Source organism: Oncorhynchus clarkii, chromosome 19 (genome assembly GCF_045791955.1).
Source record: "Oncorhynchus clarkii lewisi isolate Uvic-CL-2024 chromosome 19, UVic_Ocla_1.0, whole genome shotgun sequence".
Lineage (NCBI taxonomy): Eukaryota > Metazoa > Chordata > Actinopteri > Salmoniformes > Salmonidae > Oncorhynchus > Oncorhynchus clarkii.
In genome coordinates, this window is record NC_092165.1 from 55,130,647 (window position 1) to 55,150,859 (window position 20,213).

At 46.8% G+C, this 20,213-nt stretch overlaps 1 protein-coding gene and 1 non-coding gene across 5 annotated transcripts in view; one reads left to right on the forward strand and one right to left on the reverse strand.

Annotated features, from left to right (window-relative positions):
- The window catches only part of LOC139375387 (protein quaking-A-like), a 131,356-nt gene that overhangs the window by 58,569 nt on the left and 52,574 nt on the right, over window positions 1-20,213 (forward strand). For all 4 annotated transcript variants that reach the window (XR_011627788.1, XM_071117119.1, XM_071117121.1 and 1 more), the window contains exon 3: window positions 13,865-13,981. Coding sequence is in view for 3 of the 4 variants with exons in the window: in XM_071117119.1 (XP_070973220.1) it covers window positions 13,865-13,981 (117 nt within the window). In the remaining variant the exon portion in view is untranslated. The remainder of the gene's footprint in view (window positions 1-13,864; window positions 13,982-20,213) is intronic.
- Window positions 13,581-13,651, reverse strand: trnaa-cgc (transfer RNA alanine (anticodon CGC)). Its single transcript has one exon. It is a non-coding gene; the product is annotated as a tRNA-Ala (tRNA).

Here is a 20,213-nt window from a genome sequence, read left to right on the forward strand (position 1 = left end):
TCAAAGCTGATCGCCACCAAAACTTTATTTATTCATGGAATCTCTCTCGCGTCTCTCCCAAAGATGCTCTGTTACCTCTGCGAACTCTTTCTCGCGTCTCTCCCAAAGATGCTCTGTTACCTCTGCGAACTCTCTCTCGCGTCTCTCCCAAAGATGCTCTGTTACCTCTGCGAACTCTCTCTCGCGTCTCTCCCAAAGATGCTCTGTTACCTCTGCGAACTCTCTCTCGCGTCTCTCCCAAAGATGCTCTGTTACCTCTGCAAACTCTCTCTCGCGTCTCTCCCAAAGGTGCTCTGTTACCTCTGCGAACTCGCTCTCACGACTCTCCCAAAGATGCTCTGTTACCTCTGCGAACTCTCTCTCGCGTCTCTCCCAAAGATGCTCTGTTACCTCTGCGAACTCTCTCTCGCGTCTCTCCCAAAGATGCTCTGTTACCTCTGCGAACTCTCTCTCGCGTCTCTCCCAAAGATGCTCTGTTACCTCTGCGAACTCTCTCTCGCGTCTCTCCCAAAGATGCTCTGTTACCTCTGCGAACTCTCTCTCGCGTCTCTCCCAAAGATGCTCTGTTACCTCTGCGAACTCTCTCTCGCGTCTCTCCCAAAGATGCTCTGTTACCTCTGCGAACTCTCTCTCGCGTCTCTCCCAAAGATGCTCTGTTACCTCTGCAAACTCTCTCTCGCGTCTCTCCCAAAGATGCTCTGTTACCTCTGCGAACTCGCTCTCGCGACTCTCCCAAAGATGCTCTGTTACCTCTGCGAACTCTCTCTCGCGTCTCTCCCAAAGATGCTCTGTTACCTCTGCGAACTCTCTCTCGCGTCTCTCCCAAAGATGCTCTGTTACCTCTGCGAACTGACTCCTGGTTGCATCCCTTTTGCCTCGTAATGACATCATTACTAGTTTGAGACGGCACACACTTTTATAAAAGCTACTTCTATGCAAATGTTGTTGATCAATACAATAAAATAAGTCCCCCAAAAAGACGAATCTGTGAAATCCGTGAAATCTGCCAAAACAAGTTGGATAGCTCGATGCGTTCATCTCCCCTGGCCGAGGCTTCTTCCTGATTTACCCCGTTTGTTAACAGAGATTTTCCTTTCAAATAAATGATTACCATTATGTAGTTTGATTGGTGAAAAGTCTAATTAATTGATTTAATGCATACATGGCTATCTCTGAAAAATGGACGTGTAGTTTAATGCTATTGAACTCAAAAGATACCCAACGATTGAACAGACCAGTAGTTGAGTTTGTCTGGATCCGGTGTGCTTTGGAGGTCACTTCTGCTGGGTGGAGTTTTCCAGTCGGCCAATCATGTCTCAGAGAGATGTCTACAGCGCATGGGCATAGGTTGTAATCATGTTCTGCATATGTAAATATGTTACAATAGACCACATACTCTCGTCTCCCCTGGTAAGAGGAACGGGGCCAATATGTGAGCTGTGGCATAATAGCCCCGGGTGCCTGAACGATTGGTGGGAAATATGTCACCACTCAGTGCGGTGCCTGAGGTAGACACATTTCCTGTTGCACTCACGTCTTACTGTATGAAAAAGGAAGTGTTGCTCATTTACAATCTTCTAGTGACAACTCGATTTTCATATTCTTTGTGCTTATCCCTGCTAAGCCCCCCAATACACTCGGAGACCCTTCGCCATGATCTAATTTCCACTTCCTTTCCCATCCAGAGCTGCGTTTGAGGCAAACAAACATTTGCACATTGTATGCTTCCTTAAAGCTTTTGGTAGAGCCCCGGTAACCCGCCTGCTCCCTGCCTCTGAGCCCAGGGAAAAGTTGTTATGTACTGAAAACCGTTTTAAAACTTTGTTCAACGGTATCCAAGATGCCTTTTTGTACAGACAGTGTTTTGATTTGTTCCTGTTTAGCTCTGCAAGCATGGTCTGTCAATGTAGTATTATATTATATTACCCCAACTGACAAGTCTTATTGTGACTCCTCCTCTCTGCGATGTGATTGGTCTGTAATGTCTACACGCTCTGCTCTGTGGCACATTGGGATTTCTCCCCCACTTTTGCATATTACAGTCCATGAATTCTGACCTCTGCACCAAGCTGATCCTCTATTTTCCTCCACCCACTTCCTCCGCTGCAACCCCAAATAAACCCCCCAAACAAAATTGTCAAAGGCAACCAGATTAGGCGCTAAATGCTGGGATGTGCTTAGAAGGAAGCATTGAAGTCTTCCCTTGAGCTTTGATGTGAAAATGTCAAGTCTAGAATTAACTCTCCTCTCATCCCACCACCCCTCTCCTCTCCTCTCACCACCCTCCTCTCATCCCACCACCTTCTCAACTCATCCCACCTCTCCATCCCATTATCCCATCTCCTCTCATCCCACTACCCCTCTCCTCTCATCCCACCACCCATCTCCTCTCATCCCACCACCCCTCCTCTCATCCCACCACCCCTCTCCTCTCATCCCACCACCCATCTCCTCTCATCCCACCACCCCTCCTCTCATCCCACCACCCCTCTCCTCTCATCCCACCACCCCTCTCCTCTCATCCCACCACCCCTCTCCTCTCATCCCACTACCCCTCTCCTCTCATCCCACCACCCCTCCTCTCATCCCACCACCCCTCTCCTCTCATCCCACCTACCCTCTCCTCTCATCCCACCATCCCTCTCCTCTCATCCCAAATCCCTCTCCTCTCCTCTCACCACCCTCCTCTCATCCCACCACCTTCTCAACTCATCCCACCTCTCCATCCCATCATCCCATCTCCTCTCATCCCACCACCCCTCTCCTCTCATCCCACCACCCCTCTCCTCTCATCCCACCACCCCTCCTCTCATCCCACCACCCCTCTCCTCTCATCCCACCACCCCTCTCCTCTCATCCCACCACCCCTCTCCTCTCATCCCACCACCCCTCTCCTCTCATCCCACCACCCCTCCTCTCATCCCACATCCCACCACCCCTCTCCTCTCATCCCACCACCCCTCCTCTCATCCCACCACCCCTCTCCTCTCATCCCACCACCCCGCTGCTCTTCATCCCACCACCCCTCTCCTCTCCTCTCACCACCCCTCTCCTCTCACCACCCCTCTCATCCCACCACCCTCTCCTCTCATCCCACCACCCCTCTCCTCTCACCCCTCCACCCCTCTCCTCTCCATCCCACCACCCTCTCCTCTCACCCCACCACCCTCTCCTCTCATCCCACCACCCCTCTCCTCTCATCCCACCACCCCTCTCCTCTCATCCCACCACCCCTCTCCTCTCATCCCACCACCCCTCTCCTCTCATCCCACCACCCCTCTCCTCTCATCCCACCACCCCTCTCCTCTCATCCCACCACCCCTCCTCTCATCCCACCACCCCTCTCCTCTCACCCCACCACCCTCTCCTCTCACCCCACCACCCACTCCTCTCACCCCATCACCCTCTCCTCTCATCCCACCACCTCTCCTCTCATCCCGCCACCCTCTCCTCTCATCCCACCACCCCTCCTCTCATCCCACATCCTGACGGGCCCAGGTTAGAGAACGAGAACAGGCCTGACGGGCCCAGGTTAGAGAACGAGAACAGGCCTGACGGGCCCAGGTTAGAGAACGAGAACAGGCCTGACGGGCCCAGGTTAGAGAACGAGAACAGGCCTGACGGGCCCAGGGCCCAGGTTAGAAAACGAGAACAGGCTTGACGGGCCCAGGGCCCAGGTTAGAGAACGAGAACAGGCCTGACGGGCCCAGGGCCCAGGTTAGAGAACGAGAACAGGCCTGACGGGCCCAGGGCCCAGGTTAGAGAACGAGAACAGGCCTGACGGGCCCAGGGCCCAGGTTAGAGAACAAGAACAGGCCTGACGGGCCCAGACACCGCATTACTTGGATGTTAATTAGTGATGGGCAGGGGCATCGCCCCTTCTCCAATATCACTCTCTGTCTGTGTGTGTCTCTCTCTGTGTGTCTCTCTGTGTGTCTGTCTGTGGGGGAGCTTTATTGGCATGGGAAACAAGTGTTTGTCAAGTAAAAAAATAAAACAAAAACAAAGCGAATTAAATGAAGACCAAAACACAGACAGACATTAACAGTAAACATGACCAAAACACAGACATTAACAGTAAACATGACCAAAACACAGACAGACATTAACAGTAAACATGACCAAAACACAGACATTAACAGTAAACATGACCAAAACACAGACATTAACAGTAAACATGACCAAAACACAGACATTAACAGTAAACATGACCAAAACACAGACATTAACAGTAAACATGACCAAAACACAGACATTAACAGTAAACATGACCAAAACACAGACAGACATTAACAGTAAACATGACCAAAACACAGACAGACATTAACAGTAAACATGACCAAAACACAGACAGACATTAACAGTAAACATTACACACATACTTTGTGGATCTGTGTAATCTGAGAGAAATATGTGTCTCTAATATGGTCATACATTTGTCAGGAGGTTAGGAATTGCAGCTCAGTTTCCAGCTCATTTTGTGGGCAGTGTGCACATAGCTTGTCTTCTCTCTCTGCTTACGCCTGCCTCTCTCAATAGCAAGGCTATGCTCACTGAGTCTGTACATACAGTAGTCAAGGAGTTCTGCTACTGTGTACTCTCTGTTTAGGGAAAGGTATATTCCAGTTTGCTCTGTTTTTGTGTTGATTCTTTCTAGTGTGTCCAATGGTTCTGAGTCTCTGTAGGGTCTGTGTTTTGTGAACAGAGCCCCAGGACCAGTTTGCTTAGGGGCCTCTTCTCCAGGTTCATCTCTCTGTAGGTGATGGATTTGTTATGGAAGGTTTGAACATCACTTTCCTTTAGATGGTTGTAGGATTTAACCGCTCTTTTCTGGATTCTGCTCAGCATATTATTTGGTGTTTTACGTTGTACACTGACTATGTTTTCCAGAATGCTGTTTACTGTCTCAATTGGGTGTTTGTCCCATTTTGTGAATTATTGGTTGGTGAGTGGACCCCAGACCTCACAACCAGGAAATGGGTTCTAGAACTGATTTGGCATATTTTTTGTTGTTGTTGACAGATCCTAATTATGGGATGTCAATTATTTAAAAAGATTGCCTTGCCCTCTCTCCACTCCAGTCTGTCGGGGAATAGGCTGGTTGTGGGGGAACTGTACATAGCAACGGTGAGGAAAACAGTAGTAATGACTGAATGCTAAAACCCAAACTTTCACCCGGGAGACGGTGTGTAGTAAGGGAGGAGCTTTGTTTGTGATATTATGGTGAACCAGAACGCAAAATATGCTGCTTTCAAAGCTGATCGCCACCAAAACTTTATTTATTCATGGAATCTCTCTCGCGTCTCTCCCAAAGATGCTCTGTTACCTCTGCGAACTCTTTCTCGCGTCTCTCCCAAAGATGCTCTGTTACCTCTGCGAACTCTCTCTCGCGTCTCTCCCAAAGATGCTCTGTTACCTCTGCGAACTCTCTCTCGCGTCTCTCCCAAAGATGCTCTGTTACCTCTGCGAACTCTCTCTCGCGTCTCTCCCAAAGATGCTCTGTTACCTCTGCAAACTCTCTCTCGCGTCTCTCCCAAAGGTGCTCTGTTACCTCTGCGAACTCGCTCTCACGACTCTCCCAAAGATGCTCTGTTACCTCTGCGAACTCTCTCTCGCGTCTCTCCCAAAGATGCTCTGTTACCTCTGCGAACTCTCTCTCGCGTCTCTCCCAAAGATGCTCTGTTACCTCTGCGAACTCTCTCTCGCGTCTCTCCCAAAGATGCTCTGTTACCTCTGCGAACTCTCTCTCGCGTCTCTCCCAAAGATGCTCTGTTACCTCTGCGAACTCTCTCTCGCGTCTCTCCCAAAGATGCTCTGTTACCTCTGCGAACTCTCTCTCGCGTCTCTCCCAAAGATGCTCTGTTACCTCTGCGAACTCTCTCTCGCGTCTCTCCCAAAGATGCTCTGTTACCTCTGCAAACTCTCTCTCGCGTCTCTCCCAAAGATGCTCTGTTACCTCTGCGAACTCGCTCTCGCGACTCTCCCAAAGATGCTCTGTTACCTCTGCGAACTCTCTCTCGCGTCTCTCCCAAAGATGCTCTGTTACCTCTGCGAACTGACTCCTGGTTGCATCCCTTTTGCCTCGTAATGACATCATTACTAGTTTGAGACGGCACACACTTTTATAAAAGCTACTTCTATGCAAATGTTGTTGATCAATACAATAAAATAAGTCCCCCAAAAAGACGAATCTGTGAAATCCGTGAAATCTGCCAAAACAAGTTGGATAGCTCGATGCGTTCATCTCCCCTGGCCGAGGCTTCTTCCTGATTTACCCCGTTTGTTAACAGAGATTTTCCTTTCAAATAAATGATTACCATTATGTAGTTTGATTGGTGAAAAGTCTAATTAATTGATTTAATGCATACATGGCTATCTCTGAAAAATGGACGTGTAGTTTAATGCTATTGAACTCAAAAGATACCCAACGATTGAACAGACCAGTAGTTGAGTTTGTCTGGATCCGGTGTGCTTTGGAGGTCACTTCTGCTGGGTGGAGTTTTCCAGTCGGCCAATCATGTCTCAGAGAGATGTCTACAGCGCATGGGCATAGGTTGTAATCATGTTCTGCATATGTAAATATGTTACAATAGACCACATACTCTCGTCTCCCCTGGTAAGAGGAACGGGGCCAATATGTGAGCTGTGGCATAATAGCCCCGGGTGCCTGAACGATTGGTGGGAAATATGTCACCACTCAGTGCGGTGCCTGAGGTAGACACATTTCCTGTTGCACTCACGTCTTACTGTATGAAAAAGGAAGTGTTGCTCATTTACAATCTTCTAGTGACAACTCGATTTTCATATTCTTTGTGCTTATCCCTGCTAAGCCCCCCAATACACTCGGAGACCCTTCGCCATGATCTAATTTCCACTTCCTTTCCCATCCAGAGCTGCGTTTGAGGCAAACAAACATTTGCACATTGTATGCTTCCTTAAAGCTTTTGGTAGAGCCCCGGTAACCTGCCTGCTCCCTGCCTCTGAGCCCAGGGGAGCCAGTCAACTTCAGAGTGAAGAGGAGGGCGTCGGCAAGGAGTTTCTCTCAGTGCCCCCGGGCTGGCCCCCCTCCGTCTGCCGAGTGCCGATAACAGGGTGTAAACAAAGCCCCTTTAATGTTACTAAGCCTCCTTCCTGGGAGGCCCTCTGAGGTGGGGGCCGGGGCAGGGCGGATGGAGGTGGATGGGGCGGCGGTGTGCGTGTCGATTCGCAAGGGTTTGAGGAAACTGAGATAAACGTTTGGGAGAGAAAAAAACTGTCGGCGAAAAGGTCCCAGTGTCTCTAATCTCCTAATGCCTTAAATGAGGAAAGGGAATTGGTTGCTCAGAGAACGGGCCTCCGCTGAGAGAGAGAGAGCCGGCGGAGAGTTCTTGTCGAGTTTGCAAAATAAATAAATCGTTTATGCATGCATTTCATTCAACAGATAAAGAAGGAGACGGATGAGTTTGGGTCAGAACAGAGGTGGAGGAATGGGGATTTCTGAATTTGTCATTTGTACAGTTAGTGCTGGTTATGTTAAAGCACTTTCTCTCCGGTGAATCAGAATGGATGCTGATTATATGGTTGGTTAGCCAGCCTGGCTGTTGAAGCTGCTCATATTCACCATGCTGTAACTAGATGTCTATTTCTAGTACTGCCCTGTGGCCATAGCTACCTGTTATCAGCCATGTTTGATTGTTGAAATGGCAGAATTGTGACAGACATGCACACATACTCAAAAACAAGCTGTCTTTTATAGCGATTCCATGCACGTCACCAGACTCACTCAGGTCAAGTGACTCTTTCTGCAGAAGTCTTCATGTGTCGGGAGTTCCTAGCAAGTCTGTCCTCTGAAAGAGGCCAACATGTTTGGCTTTGTATTGTTTTATACATGCCAATGGTTTACGATTGGCGGTCCTCCTTTTAACTGGCCTCAGCACCTTCGCTGCAGGATGAAGACCTGATCTAGTGCTTGTTGCAGGTTAGAGATGATCTTGGACATGGAGAACAATAAGGGGTGATGAGAGAGGGGGTTCTGTTGTAACTTCTCATGGGGACAGTTCTTATCTCTGTTTGAATTGCCAGTTTGAAAGCAAATCCCTCGTTCATCAAAGCGTTGATTTTTCCTCTCTTCTATTGAATGTTTTGATGGGGCTGGTATTTCTGTCCCGGATGTTTAATGTTGGCTGACATTTTGAGACGCGTGGATTTTTCCTGGAGTAGAGAGCGTGTTGACGCCTCAGCCAGACATCGCCAAACATGGCTGCCGCCCACTCCCCTCTTAAAAATAGACATATTCCCCCAGTCCCTTCACGACCCTATGTCCTTGAACCACTCTTATCACCACCCATATCATGCATGTCAAAGGCAGAGTATTTAAAGCCATTGGAAAAACTGTCTCAACTTTGGGAGAAGGGACATTGCCTGCCTCCCCCCAGCTATCCTGCCCCTTCTGGCAGTAATTACTGTCTTGTTCCAGTATTCAAATGAGCAATTTCCCTACGTTCCTGCAAGCCCCTGCTCTGTCATGTACGATCAGCATCAACATATTCATGGCCAGGGAGAATTCACTTCTCTTTCTTATCTGCCTGAGAGCAGTTGCACAGAGATATTTTATTATTTATGTCCATATCAGTATTGGAACTCCTTTCATAACCAAGACTATCCTCAGATGCGGTTTACAGATGCTAGTGTAGGTCTTCTCTGGCTGTATCTTGACATCAACATATAGCCAGGTAATTGGCTGGCAAATTATAGTATTCCACACTAGCATTAATTGTGCCACTGGCTGGGGTTGGATTAACACTGAGTATATCTGACCTTAAATAGCCATATATCCATGTTGACAGATGGTGTGAAGAAGTATCTTGCCTCAGAAAGACTCTGGCCAGTTGAGCTATTTTTTAAAATCTTATGACGGTGAGTAAGGTTGCTAGCTAGCTGTAGAGGTTGTGCTTCACCCAGACACCTGGCCCCTGTCGCCTTCAAGTGTCTCTGAGCTCTTGCTTGTGATGTCAGACTGCTGGCTGATGGAGGAAACCCTATGGGTAGAGACTGTGCCTGGGAGCTGGGTCCTCTTCTCTCATCTGCTGCTTCCACCGTGATGGAGACTGACAGTTTGCTCCTCCTCTGCCTAAAATCCTTGCTAGATACGCTACTGTGTGACCAAAGACAGGACAGGAGGACACGTGCCCCCCGATGCCTTGGCATCACACCACCCCCTCACCATTGTAGTGACCAGAGTTCACCAAACAGACGTTGGCCTAGCCTGCCCTCTTGTCTACCCGAGCTCCATAGTAACAGTAACGTCAACCACAGGGAATCAGAAGGGCCTGGAACTCTTACACGTCACCTTGCATAGCTTAGCACTCTGCGTACGGTAAACAAACCCTGTTTACCGTTCAACCACCCTCCCCTTCCCCCTTTCACCATTCTTATGTTTTTAGTTTGCCGAATAATGTTGGATTATTTTGCAGGTTGCACTGCTGGGAACACCGGGGACTTGTACATGTGAATTTGAAATCCGTCTGTTTTTTTATTAGGCCAGGAAAAATAATCTTAATCTCACATGTTCACCTGTTGTCTGGAATCTGCTGTCATGGCAGCAATGAGCCAATATCACGTGTCCCATGGAATGAAAGCTGAGGGATCAACATAATGAAATAAACCACACCAGGAGACCAGTTTTGAATTCTGGGGTAAAAATATATTGGAGGGTGTAGTTGCCCATTAATTTCAATTGCGCACCTCAAGAGACTGGTGTCTGGCTAGTGGTGTTTCTGTGCTGCAGCACCATAGTAATCACCAGGGTTAATACAAACCACCATGATATCATTCTGCCTGCCAGGGTTAATACAAACCACCATGATATAATTCTGTCTGCCAGGGTTAATACAAACCACCATGATATCATTCTGCCTGCCAGGGTGAATACAAACCACCATGATATCATTCTGCCAGGGTGAATACAAACCACCATGATATCATTCTGCCAGGGTGAATACAAACCACCATTATATCATTCTGCCAGGGTGAATACAAACCACCATGATATCATTCTGACAGGGTTAATACAATCCACCATGATATCATTCTGACAGGTTTAATACAAACCACCATGATATCATTCTGCCAGGGTTAATTCAAACCACCATGATATCATTCTGCCAGGGTTAATACAAACCACCATGATATCATTCTGCCTGCCAGGGTTAATACAAACCACCATGATATCATTCTGCCTGCCAGGGTTAATACAAACCACCATTATATCATTCTGCCAGGGTTAATACAAACCACCATGATATCATTCTGCCTGGGTGAATACAAACCACCCTGATATCATTCTGCCAGGGTTAATACAAACCACCATGATATCATTCTGCCTGCCAGGGTTAATACAAACCACCATGATATCATTCTGCCAGGGTTAATACAAACCAACATTATATCATTCTGCCAGGGTTAATACAAACCAACATTATATCATTCGGCCAGGGTTAATACAAACCACCATGATATCATTCTGGCAGGGTTAATACAAACCACCATGATATCATTCTGCCAGGGTTAATACAAACCACCATGATATCATTCTGCCTGCCAGGGTTAATACAAACCACCATGATATCATTCTGCCTGCCAGGGTTAATACAAACCACCATGATATCATTCTGCCTGCTAGGGTTAATACAAACCACCATGATATCATTCTGCCAGGGTTAATACAAACCACCATGATATCATTCTGCCAGGGTGAATACAAACCACCATGATATCATTCTGCCAGGGTGAATACAAACCACCATGATATAATTCTGCCAGGGTTAATACACACCACCATGATATCATTCTGCCAGGGTTAATACAAACCACCATGATATCATTCTGCCAGGGTTAATACAAACCACCATGATATCATTCTGCCAGGGTGAATACAAACCACCATGATATCATTCTGCCAGGGTTAATACAAACCACCATGATATCATTCTGCCAGGGTGAATACAAACCACCATGATATCATTCTGCCAGGGTGAATACAAACCACCATGATATCACTCTGCCAGGGTGAATACAAACCACCATGATATCATTCTGCCAGGGTGAATACAAACCATCATGATATCATTCTGCCAGGGTGAATACAAACCACCATTATATCATTCTGCCAGGGTTAATAAAAACCACCATGATATCATTCTGCCAGGGTTAATACAAACCACCATGATTTCATTCTGCCAGGGTTAATACAAACCACCATGATATCATTCTGACAGGGTTAATACAAACCACCATGATATCATTCTGCCAGGGTGAATACAAACCACCATGATATCATTCTGCCTGCTAGGGTTAATACAAACCACCATGATATCATTCTGCCAGGGTGAATACAAACCACCAGGATATCATTCTGCAAGGGTTAATACAAACCACCCCGATATCATTCTGCCAGGGTTAATACAAACCACCCCGATATCATTCTGCCAGGGTTAATACAAACCACCATGATATCATTCTGCCTGCCAGGGTTAATACAAACCACCATGATATCATTCTGCCAGGGTGAATACAAACCACCATTATATCATTCTGCCTGCCAGGGTGAATACAAACCACCATGATATCATTCTGCCTGCCAGGGTGAATACAAACCACCATGATATCATTCTACCAGGGTTAATACAAACCACCATGATATCATTCTACCAGGGTTAATACAAACCACCATGATATCATTCTGCCTGCCAGGGTTAATACAAACCACCATGATATCATTCTGCCAGGGTGAATACAAACCACCATTATATCATTCTGCCTGCCAGGGTGAATACAAACCACCATGATATCATTCTACCAGGGTTAATACAAACCACCATGATATCATTCTGCCAGGGTTAATACAAACCACCATGATATCATTCTGCCAGGGTTAATACAAACCACCATGATATCATTCTACCAGGGTTAATACAAACCACCATGATATCATTCTACCAGGGTGAATACAAACCACCATGATATCATTCTGCCAGGGTTAATACAAACCACCATGATATCATTCTACCAGGGTTAATACAAACCACCATGATATCATTCTGCCAGGGTGAATACAAACCACCATGATATCATTCTGCCAGGGTTAATACACACCACCATGATATCATTCTGCCAGTGTGAATACAAACCACCATGATATCATTCTGCCAGGGTGAATACAAACCACCATGATATCATTCTGCCAGGGTTAATACAAACCACCATGATATCATTCTGCCAGGGTGAATACAAACCACCATGATATCATTCTGCCAGGGTGAATACAAACCACCATGATATCATTCTGCCAGGGTTAATACAAACCACCATGATATCACTCTGCCAGGGTGAATACAAACCACCATTATATCATTCTGCCAGGGTGAATACAAACCACCATGATATCATTCTGCCAGGGTGAATACAAACCACCATGATATCATTCTACCAGGGTGAATACAAACCACCATGATATCATTCTGCCAGGGTTAATACAAACCACCATGATATCATTCTCTGCCAGGGTGAATACAAACCACCATGATATCATTCTGCCAGGGTTAATACAAACCACCATGATATCATTCTGCCAGGGTTAATACAAACCACCATGATATCATTCTGCCTGCCAGGGTTAATACAAACCACCATGATATCATACAAACCACCATCTGCCAGGGTGAATACAAACCACCATGATATCATTCTGCCAGGGTTAATACAAACCACCATGATATCATTCTGCCAGGGTTAATACAAACCACCATGATATCATTCTGCCAGGGTGAATACAAACCACCATGATATCATTCTGCCAGGGTTAATACAAACCACCATGATTTCAGGGTTAATACAAACCACCATGATATCATTCTGCCAGGGTTAATACAAACCACCATGATATCATTCTGCCAGGGTTAATACAAACCACCATGATATCATTCTGCCAGGGTTAATACAAACCACCATGATATCATTCTGCCAGGGTGAATACAAACCACCATGATATCATTCTGCCAGGGTTAATACAAACCACCATGATATCATTCTGCCTGCCAGGGTGAATACAAACCACCATGATATCATTCTGCCAGGGTGAATACAAACCACCATGATATCATTCTGCCAGGGTTAATACAAACCACCATGATATCATTCTGCCAGGGTTAATACAAACCACCATGATATCATTCTGCCAGGGTGAATACAAACCAACATTATATCATTCTGCCAGGGTTAATACAAACCACCATGATATCATTCTGCCAGGTAAGCCTACTCTGCAGTTTCTATTTTAATTGGGAAGGTTTTAATGGAAAGCCTTTAGAAGTGACTGTTTTGGCATCGACAACTGGCTACACTAAGTGGTTGACAAAGGCATTCCCATGCCGTAACTTCAGAAGGTTGCAAGAAATACCAATGACTGTTGCGTTCTTTACATAAGGCTAAGGAACTGAAGAAAAAAAGTGTTCCCAGCGTGACCAACCGCCAACAGGCTTGAAAAATATTTACATTGAATTATTTAGCAGACTTGTAGTAGTGCGAGCATACATTTTCCTACCAGTCCCCCGTGGGAATCGAACCCACAACCCAGGCGTTGCGAGCGCCATGCTCTACCAACTGAGCCAATGACAAAATCTATCCGCGGGTGTTAATTTCAGGCCCTGATCATGTGATTAAGATAAGTAGGCTATCACAGGACAATAATTCATAGTGTGCAAGTAGTTGTATATTTCATTTTCATTGTGGCCTGATTATCTACACTGCGGTCTGAATGTGAAATACTCTTCTTTTTTTTACCCTGAATGATAATATTTGATTCCCCATCTCCCTGTCTTCTCTGTAGTATAACTTCGTGGGCAGAATCCTGGGGCCTCGTGGACTCACCGCCAAGCAGCTGGAAGCAGAGACTGGATGTAAAATCATGGTGCGAGGCAAGAGCTCCATGAGGGACAGAAAGAAGGTGATTGGTTTATTTTCTCTCTCTCTCTACCCCCCGCTGCGTTTTCCCTCAATTTTTCACAACAAAAAAAAGCCTCTGATTTAAGACCCACTTCTAATTGCCTCATAGTAAAAAGCCTATTTAGATTTCTTACTCCGTGTGGAGAAGTAAACATTTTACTATAGCCCCACCAGCTATCAGTGTAATATACAAACATAACCTACATAAAACGTAAGAAAGCCATGACTCTGTTCTGGAAAGCTAAGTGGGATGTGACCTCTGAAGTGACAGTGGTAGGCCTGTGCCAAGGGCTCTTTTCTGGGCTTGGCCACGGCGATGTGTTGATTTCTGAAAGGCCACCGATGTCACAGTGGTGGCAGTCAAAGATGGCCGCCTGCATCTTCTCAGAATCCCTGGATGTACGGCGGCCACCCAAACAGAACATTGGACTGATCATTGGTAGCATATAGTGGTTACTTGTATTATGTAGTTCTGATCTATCCACAGTGGAATCTTGTCACTTTTCCTCTTTATAGATATTTCAGGGATTACATTTTTAAAGCAAATGCCAGCCATTTCTACAACGCCTTTCAAAACATATGCAGGTGCTTTGACAATGCTACAACACGTTATTTTAAAGCCAGACATGCTCATTTACTTTTACTTTTTAGTCATTTAGCAGAAGCTCTTTACAGAAAGACATACAGGAGCAATTAGGGTTAGGTGCCTTGCTCCAGGGCAGATAAACCGATTCTTCCACCTAGTCATATTAGGGATTAAAACCAGCGACCTTTTGGTTACTGGCCCAACGTTCTTAACCGCTACCTGCGGTTCGGTTCCTCTCCCCCCTGAGTGTAGTTAATTTGTCAGGCAGCAGATATCCATTCCGGTGTATTTGCACCGGTCCCTCCTTGAGGGACCCCGCCTGGACAGAGTCTGCAGCAGAAAGCATCAACTGCAGAATGTCCAAGGATTCCCACCGGAGCCTCGATCTGCTTTCTAGCTCCAGGGGTGGGTTCTCTTTCTATACCACCACCGTCATTCTTGGCTTAATTTGTTGTATTCATCTCCTTTGGAGTTTGTTCATTATCACAGCACTGGTTAGTTTTCTTTTTTGCTTGTTCCATCTTTTAGAATTAGATTAAGTGGGCGTTAGGTTTCATACACCTCATTTAGAAGCATGGCTCGCCCCGAAGACTACTCCTCTCGGCTCATTTATTTTATCTCTGATTACTTTTATAATCTTAAGGCTTGATGACCCAGGGTATCTTATTTTCCTTCATTTGTCTCTCCATGGCCCTGAGACCTGTCCAACGCTCGCTGCAATTATAGGCCTATAAACGGACCAGCAGTTTTAACTGCTTCTAATAAATACGAGTCTGAAAAATACGATGCTTTTAAGAGCATGTCATATAAAAAGAGGAATAACAAAAGATAAAAATATAGATTGTGCCACCTCGTGTAAGTTTCAGAGGCAAAAATGTACAGGCTCAACCAGGACTGAGAGTGGGGTAGGTATGGGAGGCGGTGGGGGCATTACTGCAGATAAGAATGGGTTCTCAATCAACTTACCTGGTAAAATAAGTGTAAAATGGACAAATGTGAATAAATGAACCATCCACCTCTCATTGTCACCCCCCCCCCCCCCCCCCCCCCCCCCAGCACTGAAGCCAACAGTAACAGTCAGGAGAGAGTTCCTACCACATAACCAGGAACCTCTGTCTCTCTTCCTCACCTCGGTCAGTCAGTCTGTCTGTAGTTTCCCTCCCTGAACCTCCTTGTGTTCTCCCAGACTTCCCTGGAAGAGAGGAGTAGCGGGGGGAGGGGGGGGGGGTAATGCAGTCTTTTTATTCAGGAGCCACTGTTTTTCAGCTCTCAATAATTCAGTTTGCAGCTCCCTCCAGGGGCTTGCCCAGCCCGCCGGTGGCTGGAGCGGTGGAGCAAGGGGGGGGGATAGAGGAAGAGGGGGTAGTGGAAGAGGGGGAGGCATGTGATAAATGAACTCCACAGTATGGAGAACGTAGACAGACGGGGGGGATTTGACGTGAGACAAATGGAGGTAGAGTCGTGGCTGCAGGTGACGCCGCTGGGCTGTCGGTGGCAGGTGGTCTCTGTGGCTTATTCATGGACCTCTGGTTCTGGTGGATGCCTGTGTCACAGGTCTGTGTGTAACCTTGAATGAGAGGTGTCTTATGGAATACATAGACTCTGGCTATACACATAGGGCAGCATCTATTTAAAGGTGTTCAAACAACTACTAAGTAAAAGATCACTAAAATACAGTCAAGTCAATTTGAAGTGTGACCCAACTAGACAAAAAAATTCTGAGGCTGAACATGTTGTTCTCGGGTGGTGTTCGAAAGAAGACCGATTTTAGGTAATTGCTCACTTGATTGCGTTGCCTTTTTTAAAAAGGTACAGGCTAAGCTTGACGTCCGTTCTCAATAACAAGGCACCTCTTATTGTGTGAACAGTCAAGTCATCTTAAGTCACCTCTGTTCCCTCCATGTCACCATCATTGATGTGGCAGTGCAGATGGAATAGGAACAGACAGGGGAGACAAACACAGGATAATAACCTGTCCCTGGGATGATGCTTTGTCCTCTGATCAAATGAGTCCTAAATCAGGGAGGGACTCCTCAGGAAATACACGCTGGAGACCATGTGTTCACACTACTACGATCACAGCCCAACTCCTAAAGAACTGCTCCTTTCAAGGTGGCTATAAAAACGGCAGCTCTTTCTGTGTAAATAATAAAACAAAAAATAATGGATTTCAGGGCTTAGTTTGTAGTTTCTTCTAACCAGGTCTTCACTGCAATGGCCTTTCTGTGTGGAGGCAAGTCTCTGCTGAATCTGCAAGGGAAGTGTTCCATCCAAGGGGGATGAACCGTCAGTGCAAAGGTCCAGAACTTCAACATCTTGCACCAGCTCTGACTCTGGTTCAGCTCTCTAGATTTAATGCTCGAGACATTAACTGTATTTGGCAATTGATAGGTTGAAGTCTGATTGCACATTTGACACAAGCTTTTACATTTGAGTCATTTAGCGGACACTCTTGTCCAGAGCCACTTAGTACATCCATCTCAAGATAGCTAGGTGCGACAACAACATGTCATAGTTAAATACATTTTTCCTCAAAGTAGATATCAGCAAAGTCGGGAACTAGTAAGGGGGGGAAACACTTCAGTGAGAGTGTTTAGTTCACCAAACGGTGAGGATGAGGTTGATTTGGGATTATTTAAGATGCTCTTTGAAAAGGGTTTCAGATGTTTTCGGAAGATGGCCAACGGACTCTGGGCTCTTCGCTTCGGGGGGAAGCTGGGGGACACCAGTAGTGCTGCAAGTATGTGGTGTAGTCACAGACCCTCTCCATGTCACCTGGTAGGAACAGCCTGCCAGATGGGATGCAATCTAATAGTGTGCAGAGTCTGAGATGCCCAGCCCTGAAAGGGTTGTGAGGAGGATCTGACGGTTCACGGAGTGTTGGCTTTTTGAGAAGGGGAGCAACTCGGGCCATTTCGAAATCAGAGGTGAGACAGCCAGTGGTCAGGGATGAGTTGACGAGGGAAGAATGGGAGAAGGTCTCCAGAGAGGGTCTGGAAAAGAGGGATGAGTTGACGAGGGAAGAATGGGAGAAGGTCTCCAGAGAGGGTCTGGAAAAGAGAGATGAGTTGACGAGGGAAGAATGGGAGAATGGGAGAAGGTCTCCAGAGAGGGTCTGGAAAAGAGGGATGAGTTGACGAGGGAAGAATGGGAGAAGGTCTCCAGAGAGGGTCTGGAAAAGAGGAATGAGTTGACGAGGGAAGAATGGGAGAAGGTCTCTAGAGAGGGTCTGGAAAAGAGGGATGAGTTGACGAGGGAAGAATGGGAGAAGGTCTCCAGAGAGGGTCTGGAAAAGAGGGACCTGGGTTGAGCGGGCATGTTTGTTGGGTGGCCGGACCTCAGGAGTCGCAGGATTTATTCTGGAGAGAGGGGAGAAGGAGGTCAAGGGTAGTTCCGTGTGAGTGGGATCAGTTGACTCCATAGGCTGAGTGGATGTCGTCAACCTTTTCAGTGGTTGACAAAATCGTCCTCGTAGATGGAGGAGGGGGTGGAGGATTAAGGAAAGAAGAGAATGTGGAAGAGCGATAGAGTGATAAAGTGGCTTTAGCAGCTGATACAAAGAAAGAGAAGGTAGAGCGGAGGAAGTGAAAGGATGATAGGTCCTCCGGAAGTTTAGTTTTCCTACATTTTTGCTCAGCTGCCCGCAGTCCTGTTCTCTAAGCTTGCACTGAGGCACTCAGCCACAGAGCAAGAGGGGATTGCCAAGCCGTCCTGGGGGAAAGGGGATGCAGAAAGGGAGGAGAATGGGGTCGAATAGGCAGAAATCAGTAGAGATGAGAAAGATGATTGGCTAGAAGAGAAGAGAGTAGTGGGAGAGAGAGAGTGAGCGAAAATTGCGACTGCGCATTGCCATCTGGGTAGGGTGCTAAGTAGCTAGGGTTGGAGGAAATGGGAGACCGAAAAAGAAACAGTAGGGATCAGAGACCTGGAGGGGCGTTGCAGTAGTAGGAGAGCAGCCTCTAGTGAAGATGAGTGGGAAGTGCTTGGATTGTCTTTCAGCGTTTTAGAGGTGATATGTCTTGATTTAACCAATGCTTTCTCATGCTTTATGAAGCTTGAATAACATATTTTAGACTAGCATAAAAGTCTACAGATAGTTCCTCTCGTGCTCTTCTTAGAATAGATGGAGGTGGAATCCAGAGACCCTTGGACATGGCAAGAGCATGTTGGACTGTTGGTATATAATGTAATATCCCTTAGAATTTTAGTTCCCCCTTTAGTTCATTCTGACAGGTATTTAAGAGACCTCCGTAAACTTAGTATAGCTCCTGTGTTCCGGGCATAGCTAGCCTTACTCTACTTTGCCTGTCCTACCCCCTGTTGCCCCCCTGTTTGCCCCAAGTCCCTTTTAGCCTGGTGGCATTTGACTGAAGTGCATCACCCGTGGCTAAGAGGCGCTATTCAGGAACCCTTGGGGACCGGGCGAGCTAGAGGGACAGCTGGCTACAGCAGTCGCTTAGTTGTGAAATGTGCATTCCGACCTCGTGTTGCTATAAATAGTATTTTTTTGTATCGCCCAGGTTCATCCTAGCATCAGCTGATCACACCAGCTACTCCTGTCGAGGGCTATGCAACTTTAGTCTTCCAATAAAACAAAGCAGAATTAAACTGGACGTGTGGTGTCTTCCGTGTTAAGAGCATAACCTTGGTCTAGGATGTATTGAGCTCAAGCTTAGACGGGAGGTTCAGTGCGCCACACAAGCAAGTCATTGCCTTTATAGATGTTCTCATAACGTTCATATTTTGGCTAACTCCATTTCTTGGCAGCATGTCTCAGCCGGTTTCAGATGTCAGTAAACACAATTTGGTCTCTCTTCAAAGGCCTTCCCAGCCCCCTCCTTCCCAGTATGCTCTGCGGTTGCACCAGGCCGCTGCGTCCCACCACTCCTCCACCCGTTTGTCGTGTTGTCACTTTCTCGCTCATAGGACGCTGTGACCTTGTTCACTGCCAGCCACGGTGGGTAAGTGGTGCTCCGCCCCACTCCTAGCCTTACCCCTTCTTGAGGCAGGACTGTGAAGCCTCAGCCCCCACGGTGCTGGAGATGTCTCTCTGTTTAGTGTTTGTTCACTCCCCATCTCCTCTCTCTTGTTTCTCTTGTTTCTGTCTCTCTCTCGTCTCTGTGGTCTCTCCGCCGTAGTCACACACACACACACCTAAAATTGACCGTTAGCCCCTGTTCATCCCTCCACAAACTGTTGACTCACCATTTACCATGCCTCAACAATAGGCCAAATAATTTTGGCTTCTGCCAGTTAAAAGTATGTCCTGCTCCCGCTGTGGAAAAGGTAAACACGAGAGAGGAATATTTAACTTAATTTTCCCTCTCTGTGTTGGTGTGAGACGGCGGAGTGTGGCAAAGACCAGTATCATGGCAACAGCCGGCTCTCGGCAGAGGAGGCGGGTTACCGGCGGCATGCCACTCCACTCTGGCTTGGCGCGGTGTATTAGTAAACGCTCAGAGTCACAAAGGCTTAGAGGAAATGGTGAGCTGAGACCTCACACCCACACAGCTGCTATGCCGCTGTGACCCAAAGCTTTTTACAGCTCTTTGTGCAGCGCTGTCAGCAAACGTCTCAAAAGAGGCCAGGTAAATCGAGAGAGCAAGTCAGAATTGAGTGAGTTTATTTATTTTTATTTAAGTTCGGT